Source organism: Cherax quadricarinatus, chromosome 14 (assembly GCF_038502225.1).
Source record: "Cherax quadricarinatus isolate ZL_2023a chromosome 14, ASM3850222v1, whole genome shotgun sequence".
NCBI lineage: Eukaryota > Metazoa > Arthropoda > Malacostraca > Decapoda > Parastacidae > Cherax > Cherax quadricarinatus.
Window position 1 is genome coordinate 11,155,958 of NC_091305.1, and position 20,645 is coordinate 11,176,602.

General features: G+C 35.5%; 1 protein-coding gene across 1 annotated transcript in view; it reads right to left on the minus strand.

Annotated features, from left to right (window-relative positions):
• Nucleotides 1–20,645, minus strand: part of LOC128698701 (MAM and LDL-receptor class A domain-containing protein 2) — a 170,647-nt gene that overhangs the window by 28,092 nt on the left and 121,910 nt on the right. The window contains exons 33-42 of the mRNA XM_070084849.1: nt 16,680–16,818; nt 16,348–16,452; nt 16,034–16,216; nt 15,689–15,847; nt 14,841–15,042; nt 13,217–13,388; nt 9,261–9,429; nt 5,949–6,089; nt 5,737–5,825; nt 2,460–2,573 (exon numbers count right to left, since the gene is read on the minus strand). Of these exons, the coding sequence (XP_069940950.1) occupies nt 2,460–2,573; nt 5,737–5,825; nt 5,949–6,089; nt 9,261–9,429; nt 13,217–13,388; nt 14,841–15,042; nt 15,689–15,847; nt 16,034–16,216; nt 16,348–16,452; nt 16,680–16,818 (1,473 nt within the window). The remainder of the gene's footprint in view (nt 1–2,459; nt 2,574–5,736; nt 5,826–5,948; nt 6,090–9,260; nt 9,430–13,216; nt 13,389–14,840; nt 15,043–15,688; nt 15,848–16,033; nt 16,217–16,347; nt 16,453–16,679; nt 16,819–20,645) is intronic.

The following is a 20,645-nucleotide window of genomic DNA, read 5'->3' on the forward strand; positions in this document are numbered from 1 at the left end:
GTTATCCAGGTAGATATTTTTTATGAACTCCTCATTAGTTATGTTACTGGAAGAGTTCAGATTTGGGTGGGAGATAACAAAAGTTGTTTTGTGTGTAAACAGAACAGGTCTAAGTTGTTGGGATACACTTGCAAGATTGCTGATACACATATACATGTATATATGAGGAAAAGCAGAGGGCTGAGTACACTGTCTCTGGGCATCCCTTTGTTGATAGATGATATATTGGTGTCTGTTATTAAGGTATTACTTTTGATATGCAAGTGCATGACCTCTGAAATCATAATGTTGAAGTTTAACCATTTGACTGTTGCGACCCCAAATCCTGAAGTGTCTCTTTGTCGCAAAATATTCAGAAAAAAAATTATTTTTTTCATATGAAATAACAGAGAATCTTTTCTCGATGATAATGACACCAAAAGTACAAAATTTGATGGAAATCTTACGGAATTACAGTAGTGAAGTTAGCAATCTCAGCAATATAGTATATGCATTGGCGATTTCGCCCACTTTGAGCCCTATTTTCAGCCAATTCCATTGTTCCAGTTGACCAAACTCAAAGCTATTTCTTTAGAACTCCATTTGTTCTATCAACTGAGTACAAGAAACTACCCATTTACCGATTTCAATTACCCAATAAAGTGGTCAGAAATTGGCAATTTGGCCAATTTCATGCAAATGAAAAAAGATGCTTATTTCAAAACAGAGTCCAGAATAAACAATGCAGACATTGCTGGCACTAAAATCACATTTTCTCTGTTCATTAGTCAAGTCTCTAGGCCCCTCTTTTATTAATCTTGCTTTCTATTTTGAACTTTTATTCACACAAAAAACAGAAGATTTACCGTTATGCTGACTACTGCATTATTTTAATAACTGTATATAGAATGTCAACCCATTCGTGACTGCATATTAGAATGGCTAGTTGGACACGTATTGGACAGTGACGTCATTTGTTTACTCTTGAACATCGGCAAAAATAGAACATTTCCACTACTTTGAGCTCACTTTCAAAATCATCTCTATTTCTGTAAAATGTCTTCCATTCTATCACATGAGACCAAGAAAGCGAGAATACAACCATAAATACTACACAAAAATACACTTGAAAGTCGGCATTTTAATCCAAAAACACAGAGGGTTTTTTTTCCTCATTATGCACTGCATGCTGCAGGATTTTTTTATACTGCACACACTGACCCATTCTCTCACATGTGGGCCTACCAGCTTTCTCCCGCTTGATTTAAAGCCACTAGAATTTTGGTGTACTAATACATCAAAAACACTGGCTTGCAAGACATATTTATATGACCAAGACAGTCAAAGAGTTAATTAAGGTGCAAGATGTTACAGTCTACTGTATCAAATGTTCTCCTAAGGTCTGTAAAGAGACCTAGTGGATATTTATTGTTCTCAAGAGCTGCATAAATGAGGTCTAGCATTTTTATAATTGCATCGTTTGTGCTTTATTTGGTCTGAAACTAAACTGGCAGTGGTCAAGTATCTCCAATAATGCTAGAAAAGAGTATAATCTCTTGTGGATTAGTTTGCTATTTCTCTGACCAGTGTCTCCCTATGCATTTCAGATATATTGGCCTCTTTTAGCCGCTCTGTTATTCTTTTCCGTCGCCCGTAAAGGGAGCGCCTGTCTCTTTCTCTTTCTTAAATTGATTTTCAGACCAGGTTACTTTGGTATTTTCTGGTAATGAATTCCAAATTTTGGGGCCCTTTATGTGCACAGACTTTTTACACAGTGTGATATGGACACAGGGTACATCAAAAAGAGATCTGTGTCTTGTGTTATGGTCATGTGTCTTGTTAAGATTGGTGAGGAAAAGTTTGAGTGGAGGGTTTATGTTTGCATGTATTGTTCTATGTATGTAGTAGGCACACGAATAAGTATGGATGTTCTTAATGGTGAGCAGATTTAGACTTTTGAATATTGGTGGAGTATGTTGTCAGGAGTGGGAATTTGTTATCTTTCTGACTGCTGCCGTTTGCTGGGTTATTAGTGGTCTTAGGTGATTTAATGTTGTTGATTCCCATGCACATATTCCATATGTGAGATAAGGGTAGATGAGTGAATGATACAGTGCAAGGAGAGCTGATTGTGGAACATAGTATCGTATCTTTGATAGTATGCCTACAGTCTTAGAGATTTTCTTGGTTATTTGTTGTATATGTATCTGGAACTTGAGGCTACTGTCAAGGTGGATTCCTAGGAATTTTCCCTCCATGAATCTTGTGATAGGTGATCCATTTAGCGTTATGTTAAATGGAATGTTTGTAGCTTTGTTTTCAAACTGAATGAAGTAGGCTTTGTAAGTATTCAGTGTTAAGTTTTTACTATAATTTCTCTAAGATTAAGTATAAATAAAAATAAATTATGTGCTCAATCATTTACAAATGAAAAACAAAATTATTACTCACGGTACTATTAATAAGACAAGTAACTGTACCTGAAAGCCACTTCTGGTCCATATTTTAGTGTTAAGACCAAAATTCCTGAGATAAACATCAAGGTTTCCCACATCAGAACCATCCATGTGGTACCACCAGCGTATACACAAGTCCTGTATGTACAGTGTAATGCAAGGCAGATTACTGAATTATTAATATGTTTATGGAAATAAGTAAACATTAAATATAAAAATCAAGGCAACAGTATAAATATTTATAAAATATTGTTAAAGTAAGTTTATTCATGGAGACAAAAATGGGAATATGCCAGAGTATGAATGTACCAACACTTTTATATGGGTGTGAGACGAGTTCTGAACACTGAGCAAGGAGGTTAGAGGCAGCAGAGACGTCATATTTGAGACCAATGTGTGACATGAATATCATGCAGAGAATCAGGAGCATAGCAAATGACACAGTGGGTTTGTTGAGGTGATTTGGCATGTAGAGAAAATGGAAAAGGATAAGTTGACACAAAATACACACCACAGGCTAGTGGCTCTAATCACAAGTTGAGTTAGGCATGGGGTATGTCAAAAAGGTTTCTGTGTCTTATGTTATGCCTATGAGTTCTGTTGCAGCTATCAAGGGAGAGTTTCAGAGAAGGATGTTTATTGGAATTAACTGTCCTATATATATATATTTAGCACAGTAATAATAATAATAATAATAATAATAATAATAATAATAATAATAATAATAATAATAATAATAATAACAGTTCATTTCAGCATGATACAATGCTTGTGCAAAGGAGAATGACATTTGGGCGTCCATGCCGAAAGCCCCTAAATATGTAGAGCATTTCGGGCAAACTTCAAACTTACTTAAGATTAATAAGGCAATAACAATAAAGTGTAAATTTAGGAGTTTACAATGAATACAAGAAAATAGATTATTTTATCAGTTCATGTTATATGGCTTTAACAAATTAATTTGAGAGGAATTACAGGTTTGATTATTTACCTTAAGGGAGGACAATCATTTGTTTAACGACTGGGAGGGTTACAGATAGTGACAGTAAGTATAGTGTTTATAATGATTTACATAATCTGAACTATTGTCAGTACTTTCTGCACCAGATAATGTCACATATTGCTGTAATAAAGCTATTTATTGATGTTTTATCATGGAGATGATATGAGATCTTACAAATGTCTTGTAGTAATTTACGTATGTTGGTTATGAAAAAGATTGGATAGTGATCAGTAGTGCTGTCTGTGATTATCTTTGCTTTAAGAGGAGCTACTATACTGGTCCAGATATGATCTATTAATAATGTACAGGAGGGCCCCACTTATACGGCAGGTTAGGTTCCAGGCTACCGCCGTAAAGCGGAAACCGCCGTAAAGTGGAACACCCTTTTTTTCCACTTATAAATGCATACAAACACTAGATAACAAGTTTACACTAACATATATTAAGTTAGCAATAGAACCAGGCATCAAAAAACAATAAAAAAGTACAATACACACATAGTGCACTCATTACTTACCTTAAAATATTTATAGTCTTAATCTAGGGTGAGACAAGTAGTATTTATTGTAAGAAATCAAGTGTGGTATGTATGGTGTCAGCCAGGCTACCATACCAGGCCACCCCACCCACACATACTATTCTATGATATTTAAGCATCCCAGAGCGATAAAATGTATATACAGTTCACTCATTACTTACCTTAAAATATTTGTAGTCTTAATGTAGGGTCAGGAGTAAGTAAATGAGATAAAACGAATAAATGAGAGAGAGAAAGAATGAGTACATGAGAGGGGACAGGCGCAGAGTTATGTAAACAAACCAGGCGAACGTAAGTTTTGTAAACAAACGAAGTGTACACGTCTGGTTTGTGTACAAGTTACATTGTGTACAGGTTGTCTCTACATTGATACGGTAGAATTAATAAAGAAGAACACTCCCATTCTCATGTAACATCATTTTGAGAAGAAATGAAGCTCTGAGTGAAGGCAATGGAAATAAGTCACACTGACTTTTTTGGGTTATCCTAGGTTCTCTACACGTATGTTGTTATGTATGATAATCTATGTAACTGTATTTGTGTATACCTGAATAAACTTACTTACTTACATACGAAAGGAATAATTTTCTACAGTTACCCCCAGTAACATTTTCTCTTATGTTAGATTAGAGAAAATGTTATTCTTGCCATCACTTGTACAAGTTATGTGGCTCCCACATCTTATATTTATGTTTATTTATTCTATTGTGGGGTGTATTTATCATCTTTTTATGTTATGTATCGTGTTTATTATATAATTTTGAAAAAAAATATCATGGATGGATTAATGAAAATGTGTATATTACCGTAATATACGACATTTAATGAGACTCGGTGAGTATTGTTATTATTATTATTATCATTTCTAATATGGCGTCACTTGTGCAAGTCGTCTGCTACCACATCTCACATTTATGTTTATTTATTCTACTGTGGGGTGTATTTATCTTATTTATATGTTATGCATCGTGTTTATTATATAATTTTGAAAAAAAATATCATGGATGGATTAATGAAAATGTGTATATTAACGTAATATACGACATTTAAATGACTCGATGATTATTATTATCATTACTAATATGACGTCTGGAGACATAAGACACTTACCAATTTTAATGTGTACCTGCATGCCAGCACAGTATGTAAGTTTATTTAGGTACAGGTATACATAAGTATAATTATCAGAGTATATATAAAATATGAAATAACTTTTAAAAACATTTGAAATTTTGGAGTTTCCAGACAAAATGGAGAGACTTAGTGCTTACTGAGCTCATGGAGAATGTAAACAAACAGGGTGGGGCACGGTGACCGTATTAGAAAGTCAGGTGGGGGGAGCCGTATAGCGAGTTTTGGTCATAATTTGAAATGTCCGTATTAGCGGAATGCCGTAAAGTGAAACGCCGTAAAGCGGGGCCTTCCTGTACTTCTCTCAGAAATTCTTTTATACTTATAGATGGAAATAGCAAGCAATTGCTCATGTTCTGTGAAAGCAGCTACTTGATGGCCTTCAGCCTGGATAAAGTTTATGTTGAAGTCACCAGCAAGTATTACATGATGTTTAACTGCTTGTTAATTATTATTCTTTTTAAGGTTGTCAATGAAGGTGGGAGTGTTAATATGAAGCAGCCTGTAGACTGCTCCAACAGTAACTGGCATCTTTAAAATTTTGGTTGTAAATTTAGAAAATATATATTCATTGTGTTCATTCCTTAACACATAATTTATTAGAGCAGTAGATTGTGGTGCCCACTAACCTTCACTGGAGTCATTTCAGGACTGGAAACAATAGCAACACCCTTTGAGTTGTTCATGGATGGTGTAAGGCTCATGAAGTAACCATCACCTAAAAAAAGAAAAGGATTGTATTTGTTTATAAAGTAACACAAATGAAAAGTTAATAATAAATATTCAACCAATGGAAAATAAGCTACGAAATATTAAAGAACAGGGTAGTATTTTTAATAACCTGTAGTATGATCTCCTAGTGGTCCAACACCGTGAGTATCAGAGTCTCCATTCTCAATACTCCACATGACACTTTCAGGCACCGCTGTCCATTCACAAAAATTCTTATTTGAGAAGTTGCATGATGCTTCACTGGGTGTCACTGAAATATAAAAAAAAAAAGGTGAAATTTTTATTATTTGAATTATTTTTTCATCACATACTTTAATAAAAAATAAAACATGTAACTGAAAAAGCAAAAGGTTATTACTGGACTATTACTCTTAACACTGTTAAGTATGTATATTACTACACTGTTTGGAATCGTCTTTCATTATTATTCTGTATTCTAATTACAGTGGAACCCCGGATTTCGTACTTAATCCGTTCCAAAAGGTCGGTCTAAATCCGAAACGTACGAAAACTTTAGTATTATTTCCCATAAGAAATAATGTAAATACAATTAATCCATTCCAGACACCCAAAAATATTAACAAAAAATAAATTTTAGAAAGAATAACTATAGTTTTACATACAGAAAACAATGAGAAATAAACATAAATGACTAATTTTAATGATAAATGAACATTACATACCTTTATTGAAGACTCTTGTTGGTGTGTTGAAGAGGGTGAGGAGGGAAGAGGGAGTTGAGATTACTGTTAGGAAGGGGAAGCCCCCTCCACAAGAACTGCAGGTATCAAAGCCCTCTCTGGGGTTACTTCTCTTCTTTGTCTTTTACTAAAACTGGACCCCTGTCACACTAAAAATCTGTCCAGAGAGCTCTGGACAGATTTGCTTCCTTGATTTCTACTTTCTTTGCCAGGATGGAACAGATTGTTGATTTTGACTTCCCATACATCCTCGCAAGCTCAGCTAAATGTACGCCACTTTTGTATTTTTCTACAATCTCTTTCTTGAATTCTATAGTGTTTCTCGCCTTCTTTACCAAAGGGCTGGCACTAGGAACTTTCTTTGGACCCATGGTGGCTTATTTTGCAGTCACAATCAATAAACAAGCACAAAAATTGTGAAATGCTTCAGATGGATGCTCACTCAACCAGTGACAAAGCCAGACTGAGACATGTACACATGAGTGGTGGCATCCCGGGTGGGTGGACGCGTCTGATACGTATGATTTTCAAATGGAGGTATGAAATTTGGATCAAAATTTTGCCTCAAAAAGTGTTCTAAATCTGAACTGTATGATATTCAGACCATATGAAAACCAAAGTTCTACTGTATGTGGGCAGTTACTAGGGTGCTGATTTTCAAATCACCTTCCTCCACCTTCCCTCCACATTATAAAACCCAGACATGCAGAAATCCTCCCTGCTACCTCCCTACTGATACATGATAACCTCAACATAAGAGGGCATAATTCAAGTGTTGTCAGATCCATTGGGAGAGACAATCATTGTTGCTGTTGCCTCTCTCCAATATTCTCCATCCCCACTAAATGAAGGAGGAAATACAAGAAAGGAAAGGAGGTAAGGACAGGAAAGAGAATGGGAAGAAGAAAGAGGGAGGAAAGTGAAAAGGACCAATCACAATTACTGTACAATGCTTAGTAATTTTGTGTGAAAAAATTAGATATGGAGTATTATAGTTGGGAAACTCATCGCTTGAGTATAAAATAGGTGTACAGTATATGGGAAAATAAGTTTTAAGTTCCAAATACCTAAGTAATGAACAATAATCAAAGACATATTAATGCTGTCAGTTGGAGCCTTACCATACACAAAAATTCTATATAAAGTGGGCTTTGCTGTGTCCTTCATCCAAACCCATATCCTAATGAAAACTTTTTAACAAACACTAAATGAAAATAGTGTACAACAGAATATTAGTTAGAGTACTATGGCTGGAACAACTCACAAAATACCACACTTATGAGAGGAAACTTAAGATGACATATCCATCTGTTCTGACCACTGATGATCCTGAATGGACCAAAATGTTGTTTAATGTTTCCTCTCCTAAGTATGAGAAGTTTACAATACATACAGTGCATTTATAACTATTGATAGGATATTGGCAATATCCAGAAAAAAAAGTAAAAAAGATACTACTGAGCAGTAGCCAGTATAATTAAAAAACAAAATAGGCCTATGACTTAAAAATGACACAATTTTATACTAAGTTAAGGATAACATGAAAAGCAACTGAATAATCTTCTCTCAATTATTCTCTATGGAGAAATTATCTGAGAAGAAATCTATAAACCTTTTCCAATATGTACCGCCACTAGCCTCTGTGACTTATACTTAAAGAATCTAATGAATTTGTGTTCTGCTGAAAAAACAAAAACAAACCAAATGTTTAAGCAACCAGAAATACATACCTTAAAAATAAATAAACTCAACTACTTATATCTGTCCTCTACACCCTCGATAAAGATTACCTATATAATCCATTCACTAAAAAATAAAACTAATAATCAGAACAAAACAACAACTAAGATAAAAGATAGTGCACATATGCAATCATTACATGACAGTTTTAGGGGTACAAATTTTGAAATAGATCACTGATCCAATATCACATTGGCAGGGTTAATCGAGACAACTGGTCTAGCAGTTTTTGTGTACATCAAGCACACTTGTCCACAGCATCAACATTCATTTATTCTATGTAATTCACTGAAAAAGAAACTCTAAATATTTTGGTTTAAAACTCACTAGAGTTCAGGTACAGTATTTCACAAAGTATCCTCATCAACAAAATTAGGTAGAAAAAATTATTATTTTAAGAATTATGATGTTATTTTTTTCTTGGGAGAGGCACATTTGAAGGAGGCAACCCTATTTTTGTCACGTGTTCTTCACTCCATAAGTCACAGAGCTCATCGATAATGCAGTTTTCAGAAGTGCACCCCACTGGAATCATGAATGTCCACAGATACAATACAATACGAGTAAATCTGGTAGTAATGCTGCATATAAAATGTACAGTACTTCTAAAAGTTCATTGCCTTACATGAATGTCATAGAAAACTGAACAAAATTAATTTGTACCATTATTATTAATCAGTGATATTTATGCAACACACATTCATTGACATATGTGACTAAAGAGCTAAAGTGAAAATGAATTCCATTAAAACATATTACACATTGTAGAGGCATATACACTACATACAAAGCAAATATAGTACCTGAAAGCTGGGAAGTACAAAATTTTCCTAAATAATCTCCTTATAAAGAGTAAATAATTTTTGATGAGATACTAAATTACATAGCTCTGAATTTAGCTTTATTCTCATTTTAAATGCTGTAGTACTATAATTAATACAGTATTTACAAGGATGAATAAATCATAATACAATCTGTACCAGTGGGAACTGCTGTAGACATTGTTGGGGTGGTGCTACTAGGTACAGCATCAGGTGGTAAGAGGGTGCAGTCAGAGCTGGAAAGTATCTCCACATCATCTAGGTATATCAAGCCATTACTGTGCCCCAAGCTCCAATTACCCTCAAGTCGTGTTGCGATAAACTCAACCTAAAGGACACAGTATTTTCTAAATGAGTAAACACTTGACAAAAAAGTATTTGAACATAATTCACATAACAAGTAAGGCTCAAATATCTGGTTGTAATGTATTAAATGCATGTAAAATGTGTGGGTATTATTGAAACAATATTTAAAATTTATCATTATTATTACTGTATTATTATTAATTTTATTATTATTATTATAACTACCATTATTGTTAATATTATTAATTTTATTATTTCTTTTTAACACACCAGTACCTCCCACCAAGTCAGGGAGACCCAAAAAAGAAAGAAACACTTTCACCATCATTAACACAATCATTGTCTTTGCAGAGGTGCCCAGATATGACAGTTTAGATGTCACACACCTATTTTTAAATAGGTGTGTTAGATTGTGTTAGGGTGTTAGTGTGTGCTTACTTATTTGTGGCTGCAGGGGGTCAATTTTCAGAGCCTGGCCCTGCCTCTTAACTTGCCACTCTTAACCCTTTGACTGTTTTGGTCGTATATATACATCTTACGAGCCAGTGGTTTGGACGCATACATACTCAATAATTCTAGCGGCTCTAAATCAAGCAGGAGAAAGCTGGTAGGCCCACATGTGAGAGAATGGGTCTGTGTGATCAGTGTGCACTGCATAAAAAAATCCTGCAGCACGCAGTGCATGAGAAAAAAAACTCTGATGGTGTTTTTGGATTAAAATGCCGACTTTGAGATGTATTTTCGTATAGTATTTATGGTTGCATTCTCGTTTTCTTGGTCTCATTTGATAGAATGTAAAACATATTAGAGAAATAGAGATGATTTTGATTAGTTTAATGATGAAAACAACCTTGAAGTAGTGGAAATGTTCTATTTTTCCAATGTTCAAGAGAAAGCAAATCACACCACACGTCCAATACACGTCAACTGGGGAATCTAATATTCTTCCACTAGTGGACTGATATTATTTATACCATTTTAACAATAATGCAGTAGTCTGCATAACAGTAAATCTTCTATTTTTTGTGTGAATAAAAAATCAAAATAGAAAGCAAGAGTAATATAATAGGGGCCTGGAGACATGACTAATGAACAGAGGATATGCTATTTTAGTGCCAAGAATGTCTGCATTGTTTATTCTGGACCCTATTTTGAAATTGGCATCTTTTTTAATTTGCATGAAATTGGCCAAATTGCCAATTTCTGACCACTTTATTGGGTAGTTCAAATTGGTAAACGGGCAGTTTTTTGTGCTCAGTTGATAGAAAAAAATGGAGTTCTAAAGAAATAGCTACAAGTTTGGTCAACTAAAACAATGGAATTGGCCAAAAATAGGGCTCAAAGTCGGCGAAATCACCGATGCGTATATATCGCCGAGACTGCTAATTTTGCGAGAGCGTAATTCCGTGAGTTTTCGACGAAATTTTGCACTTTTGGTGTCATTACTATCGGGAAAAGATTCTTTATCATTTCATAAGAAAAAATAGTTTTTTTTTTTTAAAGTTTTCCAACATAGAATGACAGTTTCAGAAAAAGGCTTGCAATAGTCAAAGGGTTAAGAATCACTACCACTTAGCCTCATGGGCCCTATTGTACCTGCTCTTAAAGCTATGAATGAAGCCTGCCTCCATCACCTACCAGGATCATTTCACTTCCTGACCACTCTGAGACTGAAGAAATACTTCCTAACATCCCTGCGGCTCATTTGTGACCTTAACTCCCAATGGTATCCCCAAGTTCCTGTTTCTGGCTTCTTCTTGCTGCATACCTCTGCATGTTCTGCAGTTTCTTAACATGCTTCTCCAGGTGCAGGTTCCCTACTGGTGCCAGACACTCCAGGACAGGCCTAATGTATGTTATACAAAAGGCTTAGAATGACTATGTTGAGATTCCTGAAGGCTACTCATAGATTTGCCAGATGAGCATTGGCTGAAGAAGTTACATGGGTCATGCAAGCCTCGCATTATACTGGGCACTGTGTTCACACCTAGATCTTTCTCTTTGAGTGAAGTCTGCAGCCTCTGTGTCCTTAGTCTATACCGTGTTTCTGGTCTTCTTGCTCCTCCTTCAATGTTGATGACCTTACATTTACTGGTGTTGAATTCAAGCCACCCCTTATCTGACCATTCTTGCAATCTATCCAGATCATTTTTTTTTTTTTTTACACAAGTCAATTTTACTTGTTAAGAGTTGTTGTGACCCACAACAGTGCCTACTTACTGCTAGGTGAACAGGGGCAGCAGGTACAAGGAAACATGCACAACATTTCCACCAATGCAGGGGATAGAACCAAGGACACTCAGTATGTGTACTGATAATCTTTGATCCACCAGGGCTCATTCTGTTATTCCTGTCTGAATCGAAAGTTTTTGGCCCAGCCTCTTGAGGGGGTTAAGTATCAAACACCTTCTTGCAGTCTAAAAAAAATGCAATCCACCCAACCCTCTCTCTCTTTGTCATACAACCCCAACTGAAGTTAGTGAGACAAGATTTGCCATCCCTCAACCGATGCTGGTTGTTGTTTATGAAACTACTTTTCTCCAAGTGTTCAATCATTCTTCCCCTCATAAGTTCCTCCATTACCATGCAAGGTATGCATGTCAGAGAAATTGGTCTGCAGTTTAATGCCTCATGTCTGTCTCCTTTTTTAAGCATTAGGACTACAAATGCTGTCTTCCAGATCTCTGATAACTATTCCATATCCACTGATTTATTGTAGATCATAACTAGTGGTTTAGACAATGCTTCTGCACCCTCTCATATGGCAACACATTGTCAGGTCCCATTGTCTTTGATGTATCCAGCTTACTCAAAAGTTTCTTTACCTCTTCCCTGTTGTGTGGATGGCATCCAGTGCTTTTTGGTGCCCCCTGTGCCTTAATCTCTCAGATCCTGCCCTTGTTTTCCCTGAGAAGTCCTCTTCAAATTGTTTTATCAACACTTCAGAGATTTCCTTGTCACTGTTCATGAGCTCTTCTCCTTTCTTCCTTAGATGAATTACCTAGCCCTTTACTGTTGTCTTTTTTCTTCTGTGGGTCTGAGCTAGTTTTGGTTCAGACTTTGCTTTTGCTGCTGTGCCATTCTCAGATTGTTAGTGTGTTCAAAACAAGTAGTTTTAGAGTTTCATGTGCTGTTAGTGCTGAATTCTTTAAGTGGGAAGTACAATGCCTGCACTCTGAAGGAGGGTGAGGACGTCACAGTTTGGAGCTTCATCTGAACCATGATATCCACACGCTTCTGGCATTGTCTTCTATTTTATACACTGCATAATATTGACACCACACTCAAATGTGAAATTTCCACTACCCTTGCCTTTTTGTTTCAATAATCAATGCCTATGCCCCACACTCATAAAAAAAATACTGGCACATAGTTACATTAAATACTCATATCCATCATTTCATTTTCTCAATTTATGAAAGTACAACATATCCAAGTTTCCTTTAGGGGATTTACAGTTACAGTATTTTTATTACTTATTATGCATTGTTGAATGCCTAGAGTCTGGATCTAATTTCAGATATTTATCCTGGCCACTAGCACTTTTGATTTTTGCTGAATATTCTGGCTTAGTTTTGTTTTGGCAATGATCACAATTTTCAATTCTAACTTTATACCACTGACATCTCCAGGAAAACACTACCGAAATTTTCAAATTGAAGTAAGCATGCAATGTGGAGAAGCTGGCATATATATGGAATAGACAAACAGCTAATGTTGAAGTCTTTCAAGAAGATAATTAAACAAGACATCTGACTCTGATAATACAATGTTTTTCAGACTTTTTTTCACAGCCTTCCAAATCTCACCTGCACATTGTCCATTAACAAGTCTGGTAATGGAAACCTTCCATTGTGCCAGTAGTCATCATTATTATTATTCAGCTGCCAAAGCGAAATTTCAAAGTAATCCCCAGAGAAGGCTGGTACTAGGGTTTCAACTGCTAACAATGAAGCTGGGGAACCTACCAACTTCTTATACCTGTCCAAATTAATTTGTAAATTAGAAATGCATGTGAAATACATAATCTTCCTTTAACTGTATGACAGCAATGTCAAAATCATTTACTGTTTATCATTAAAAGTTTGTTTATTTCCTGCAAAAAAAAATATAAATTTGCAAAACAAAAATAATGACAGTACAACAACAGTCATTACCTACATATCAATATAGAATGCATACTAAACTCTCTCATATTATAAGATGTTGTCTAATGACTGCTACACAAAACAAATTTGTTTTATGGTACAGTACATTGGAATATTCATGACAAAACAGATTCCTCACCTCAAGTTTAACAATAGCAATATTTGTATGTCTCAGAGGCAAAACTTTCTGTAATGTATACTGAAAAGATACTATGTACAGAATAAACTTTGATTTATAGGCTATTTTACTCTAAACATAGTGACATGGCCTTTATAGAGAGAAAGATCGTGGAGAGAAAGAAGGCTGGCACCTGTTATCTTTGTGATGGTGAAATGTGTTGATATAGACATCACCTGTACTGAGCATTGTATCTGCTGCTGTAAAATAACTTAGGCAATTTTACTTACAATGCTGAACACTCCTTGATTCTGTTTGATATTTTTGTTGGTTTGAATAAGATGATGATTAGAGGCCACCTACATTCAAACTAACGATACCATTAAACAAAACAAGAAGCATTCAGCATCACCCACCTGCACCCACAGACTTCACCACTGCAGATGTTATGTGATCCCTCTCCTTTCTCCTAACTCTCGTACTGTTTTCCTTTTTAACATACCACCTGTATCCCACTGAGGTAGGGCAACATAAAAAAAAGAATAAACACTTTTACCATCATTCACTCTAGCACTGTCTTGCCAGAGGTTCATCAATACTACAGATTAGATATCCTTCCAAACTGCAAATATCCCCACTCCTCCTCCAGAGTGCAGGCACAGTACTTTCCAAGATTCAAATCAGCCTAACCAGTTTCCCTGAATTCCTTCACAGAATGTTACCTAGCTCACACTCCAACAGCTCATCAAGTCCCAAAAAAACCATTGGCCTCCACTCCTATCTAACATGCTCACATGACTGCTGGATATCCAAGCCTCTCACACACAAAACCTCCTTTATCCTCTCTCTCCAACCTTTCCTAGGACATCCCCTACCCCTACTTTCCTACACTACAGATTTATACACCCTCCAAATCACACTATTTTGCTCCATCTTCTCTAAATGTCAAAACCACCACAACAACCCCTCCTCAACTCTCTGGATAATACTTTTAGTAACCCCACACCTCCTCCTGGTCTCAAAGCCACAAATACTCTGCATAATATTTACACCACTCATTGCCCTCAGATACAATATCTCCAACTGCTTCCAGTTTTTGCTAACAAAATACAAATGAAGAAATCCTGAGATAGGTACACAAAACAAAATAAATATGTAGAGAATTACCAAAACTGGATGCAGTTTAAATTAGGCAGAAGAATGGGAGAAGCTAGAGTGGCAGTCTGGCCCACAAGGTCATTAGCTGGTGTAACAAACATAAGGCAAGTGGTGGTAAGAGGTCCATTTTCTTCCCCATGTTTTGAGAACACCCACTCCAGGTTACCCATGTTGCTCCAACCACATGTGTCACTCTCAAAATTACAACCACCTGGAGTGGGAGATATTAAGAAGTCAGCAGAAGTTTTCTCTCAGTGCTATGACATGAATTTAAATTTTTGAAGAGTAAGAAGCATAGTATACAAATCAGAAAATTTCTATGAAGATCTAAAGAATGTTCATGAAAATGGTTAAAGTCATATCAATAACTGTGGCTTAAGTTTTTTTTTTTTTTTTTTTCCCCTTCAACACACTGGCCGTCTCCCACAAAGGCAGGATGAGCCAAAAAAGAAAAACACTTTCACCATCATTCACACATAATCACTGCTTTTGCAGAGATGCACAGATATGACAGTTCACACAAACAGATAGGATACTGCAATGGTAAATGAATTCTAAAGATAAGGAATAGATTACAGAAGATTATAAAAGTCAAGAAAAACATGGATTTTTGCTAATATACACCCATTCATACTCTAATCACAAGCATCATTTTCACTATTAAGCTAGAATTTCAAATCTGTTCACCAGTAGTGATTTGTTCTAGCGCAAGTATCCTGACTTATTCTCCAGGCTTCTTCTTCCCAATAGGGCCACTCAAGTTGGTAGACAAGAAGCAAATACATACTTATAAAAGTTACATACAAAGACTAATATACATATGCATATTTCCATCTACAGTGTACGTATATTCTTACCTTGTGTGGAGCATTCATTAGAATTGTCAAGTTTGATGTCATCTATTTCTACATAACCATCTATGGGTCCATCAGAGAAAACTTCGAAGATTACATGACCTTTACTTGCAAAAGGAGACACATCTCCTGCACCCAGCTGCCACTGGTTACCAGTTCCCACTGTTGCCAAAGTAAGTTTTTACACAGTAATAAATATAGCAAAACAGAAAGTAGTGTATGAAAACAGGCTTCTAAATAAACTCATTCCAAGCTCAAATCAATAAAAATGCTATCAACACTATTAATATTTATTAGACAACATGATTTCCCATTACAGTCTATAATTCAGTAGCAATCAGAACTCACCATCACTGGAGAAAATTATATCCTGTGTGTCATTTAATATGGCCCGAAAAATAGCTGCACTGATTTCTTTAAACTGGTACCAAAAAGTGAGGCACTTTGAATCCTCCATTATACTTGGGCCATTCATGGTAGCTATCTGTTCACCAGGAGAAGCCTTGCCAAAGTCAACTACAACAAAATAACCTAAATAAGGAATAAAAAAATTAATTAATAAATTTTGTTATGAAACCTGTATTGAAAGGAATAATACTAATGTAAAGGATATCAATAGTCCTTTATATGAATAAAAGGCTATAATTATTTTGAATGCTTACCATATGCAGACTGATATGTGTGATCATCACTGGAATACTTGTAACCAGATTCTGAAGCATATGTGCGGAAGAACTCAAAGTTAGTAGGTGCACCAGACTTGTACCCTGAGGAAAATAAGACTGTTACTGTACGATAGGTTTGTACTGCTTAAGAGAGGATCTAATTTTTAGAGTGCAACATGTTATATGATGCATGACTGTATACCATATGAAGTGTATACAAGATTAATTTTATTTTTCAAACAGGAGTGAAAGAAGCATCAGTTAAATATAGGAAATTACTCCACACTAAATATGGTAGCCAAGACAACCAGTTATCAATATTAACTTACCTCCACAATATAAGTCAGTATCACTTTCATACTCAAAGTTACAGGTTTGCATTTGTATAGGGCATCCTCCTGCTGTGATCACAATACTGTCCAAAAGAATGATGGAATCTTCACCATTAACCTGTGCCTCCCATTCCAACTGTTGATTAAATTGAAACCACAATTTAAAAAAAAATTATTTGTATCAATAATATTCACTTATTTACAACTCAGTCTATAACATATTAAACAGCCATGGTAGCAACACACATCTTTGTATGAGGACACTTCTATCAGAAACTACGTATTTTCCTTCTTTCCTACACATCCTAATCTGGTTCTCCCTTTGTAAAAAAAAAAAAAAAGTAGGGTTGCTCTTTCCAAGAAGTGAAAAGCTTCATCAACCACTTTTTTATATATATAAAAAAATTCCAAGGATCAATTCTGTATATAGGAATATTTTCTATACATATGTAGTATACTGTATTTGTTTAATGGAGCATGGTTAACAATAGTCAAGTTAAATTTCAAAAATTAATTTTTTTTTCATTTTTTTTTTTTTTGGGCTTGATTTTTTTGTATATCTGATATGTTCATTTTATGCAAGTGTAGTTGGCTTATATTTGTTTGAGTGAAAATGGTTATACGTAGAAATTAAACAATTGTATTCTGAAGCACAATTTCTCAGCTCTTTTGTAATCAACTGCCTCAATTTTGGGTATATGCTTGTTTGGTGTGACCGTGTGATGGGCACATGCAGACTGATTCAAAATTCAAAATTTTGATTTCTTTGCATAACATACAATGTGTAGTTTACAATTAAGTTCAAACTCTCTAAGAGCAGACAGGTGTGTTATCTGGTGCAGGAATTAGTGATCATTCGCACAGCAGCTTTTTGTTTGGGTATTAATGAGTGAAGGTGATTAGTTGTTGTAGATCCCCAAGTACAAATGCCATGGGTGAGGCAAGGGTAAATTAGAGAGTGGTACAGTGTAAGTAGTGCCATTTGGGGTACACAGAACCATATGTTGGAAAGGATGCCTACCATTTTGGAGACCTTCTTGACTATATGTTGGGTGTGGGTAAGAAATCTGCCCTCAATGTGTCTTGAAATAGGGGAACCATTTATAGATATGTTAAGTTGGATATTTAAAGCTTTGTTTCCAAACAGCATGTACAGTAAGGCCCCACTTATATGGCTACTGCCAGAAAGCAGACATCGCCGAAAACCAGAAAGCCATTTTTTCCACTTATAAATGCACATAAATGCTAGACAACAAATTTACACTAACTTATATTAACCCTTTGACTGTTGAAACCCCAAATCCTGAGGTGTCTCCTGGTGTCAAAAAATTTTTGAAAAATAAAAAATTATTTTTTTCTTGTGAAATGATAGAGAATCTTTTCCTGATGGTAATGACACCAAAAGTACAAAATTTAATGGAAAACTTATGGAATTACTCTCTCACGAAGTTAGCGACTTCGGCGATTTCTCCCACTTTGAGCCCTATTTTCAGCAAATCTCATTGTTCCAGTCGACCAAACTCATAGCTAATCCTTTAGAACTCCATTTGTTCTATGGATTGAGTACAAGAAACTGCCCATTTACTGATTGCAACTACCCAATAATGTGGTCAGAAATTGGAAATTTGGCCAATTTCACACAAATTAAAATATATGACAATTTCAAAATAGGGTCCAGAATGAACAATGCAGACATTCCTGGCACTAAAATAGCATTTTCTTTGTTCATCAGTCACATCTCCAGGCCCCTCTGGTATTACTCTTGCTTTCTATTTTGAATTTTTTTCAAACAAACAATAGAAGATTTACTGTTATGCAGACTACTGCAATATTGTAATAATTGTATAAATAATGTCAACCCATTCATGACTGCATATTAGAATGGCTAGTTGGACATTTATTGGACAATGACATCATTTGTTTACTTTTGAACATCGGCAAAAATCAAACATTTCCCCTACTTTGAGCTCCATTTCAAGGTTCTTCTCATAGTAAAACCAATCAAAATCACCTCTATTTGTATAACATGTTTTCCATTCTATCGAATGAGACCAAGAAAACAAGAATACAACCATAAATACTATACGAAAATACACCACTAAGTCGGCATTTTAATCCAAAAACACGATCAGAGTTTTTTTTCTCATAATGCACTGCGTGCTGCAGGATTTTTTATATGGTGCACAATGACCACCCATTCTCTCACATGTCGGCCTACCAGCTTTCTTCTGCTTGATTTGAAGCTGCTAGAATTTTTTAGTATATATACGTCAAACACATTGGCTCGTAAGACGTATATATACGACCGAAACAGTTAAAGGGTTAAGTTAGTAATAGAACTAGGCATTAAAAACACAATAAAAAATAAAATAATACACAGTACATTCATTACTTACCTTAAAATATTTGTAGTCTTAACCCTTTCAGGGTCGAGAGGCCCTCTCCTAAACTTGTTTTCAGGGTCAAAAATTTTTCGGAAAAAATTTTTTTTTTTCTTATGAAATGATAGAGAATCTTTTCCCAATCACAATGACACCAAAAGTATGAAATTTGATGGAAAACTTACGGAATTATGCTCTCTCGAAGTTAGCGGTCTCGACAATGTTTACGCATCACCGATTTCGCCCACTTTGAGCCCTATTTTCGGCCAATTCCATTATACTAGTTGACAAAAATCATAACTATTTAGCTAGAACTCCATATTTCCTTTCAAATGAGTACAAGAAACCACCCATTTACCAATTTCAACTATCCAATAAAGTGGTCAGAAACTGGCAATTTTGCCAATTTCACACAAATTTCAGAAGATGCCAATTTCCAAACAGAGTCCAGAATAAACAAGACAGACATTCCTGGCACTAAAATAACATTTCCTCTGTCCATTAGTAACATCCCCAGGCCCCTCTTACATTTCTTTTGCTTTCAACTTTGAATTTTTATTCTCACAAAAAAATAGAAGAACTACTGTTATGCAGACTACTGCATTAGTGTAGAAATGGTACAAATAATATCAGCGCACTTGTGAAAGAATATTACACTCACCAGTTGACATGTATTGCATGCGTGGCATGATTTGTTTACTTTTGAACGTTGGCAAAAATCGAACATTTCTGCTAATTTGAGCTCAATTTCAAGGTACTTTTCATTGTGAAACCAATCAATATCATCTCAATTTCTGTAATATGTCTTCCATTCTATAAAATGAGACCAGAAAAACTAGAATACAACCATAAATACCATACAAAAATACAGTGCAAAGTAGCTGTTTTAAACTAAAAACACAGTCAGTTTTTTTTTTTCTCTTTACGCACTGTGTGCTGCAGGATTTTTTTATACTGTGTACGCTGACTACATAGACCCATTCTTTTATATGTAGGCCTACCAGTTTTCTCTTGCTAGATTTGAAGGCGCTAGAATTTACACATACTAGTACGTCAATAACCCTGGTGCATAAGACATACTAATATGCTGGAAACCCTGAAAGGGTTAATGTAGGGTGAGAGGCGAGTAGTACTTATTTGTAGGAAGTCAGGTGTAGGTAGCTGGTAGATGTAGTTATGTAGTCTGCCTGGCTACATAGCTGCACCTACCTACATAGCTATATAATATGTAATGCAGCCCAGAGCCATATTATTACCATAGACATACAGTGGACCCCCGGTTTACGATATTTTTTCATTCCAAAAGTATGTTTAGATGCCAGTACTGACCGAATTTGTTCCCATAAGGAATATTGTGAATTAGATCAGTCCATTTCAGACCCCCAAACATACACGTGCAAATGCACTTACATAAATACACTTACATTGGTCGCATTGGGAGGTGATCGTAAAGCGGGGGTCCACTGTACCTTGTTTCCCTGAGTTTATTCGTTTCTAACAACTGCTTTTAGATGCCAACCTAAACGAAGGCAAAGTAATAAATAATTCATGCCGAGAATTGCAAACAAAAGCATTGTGTGTT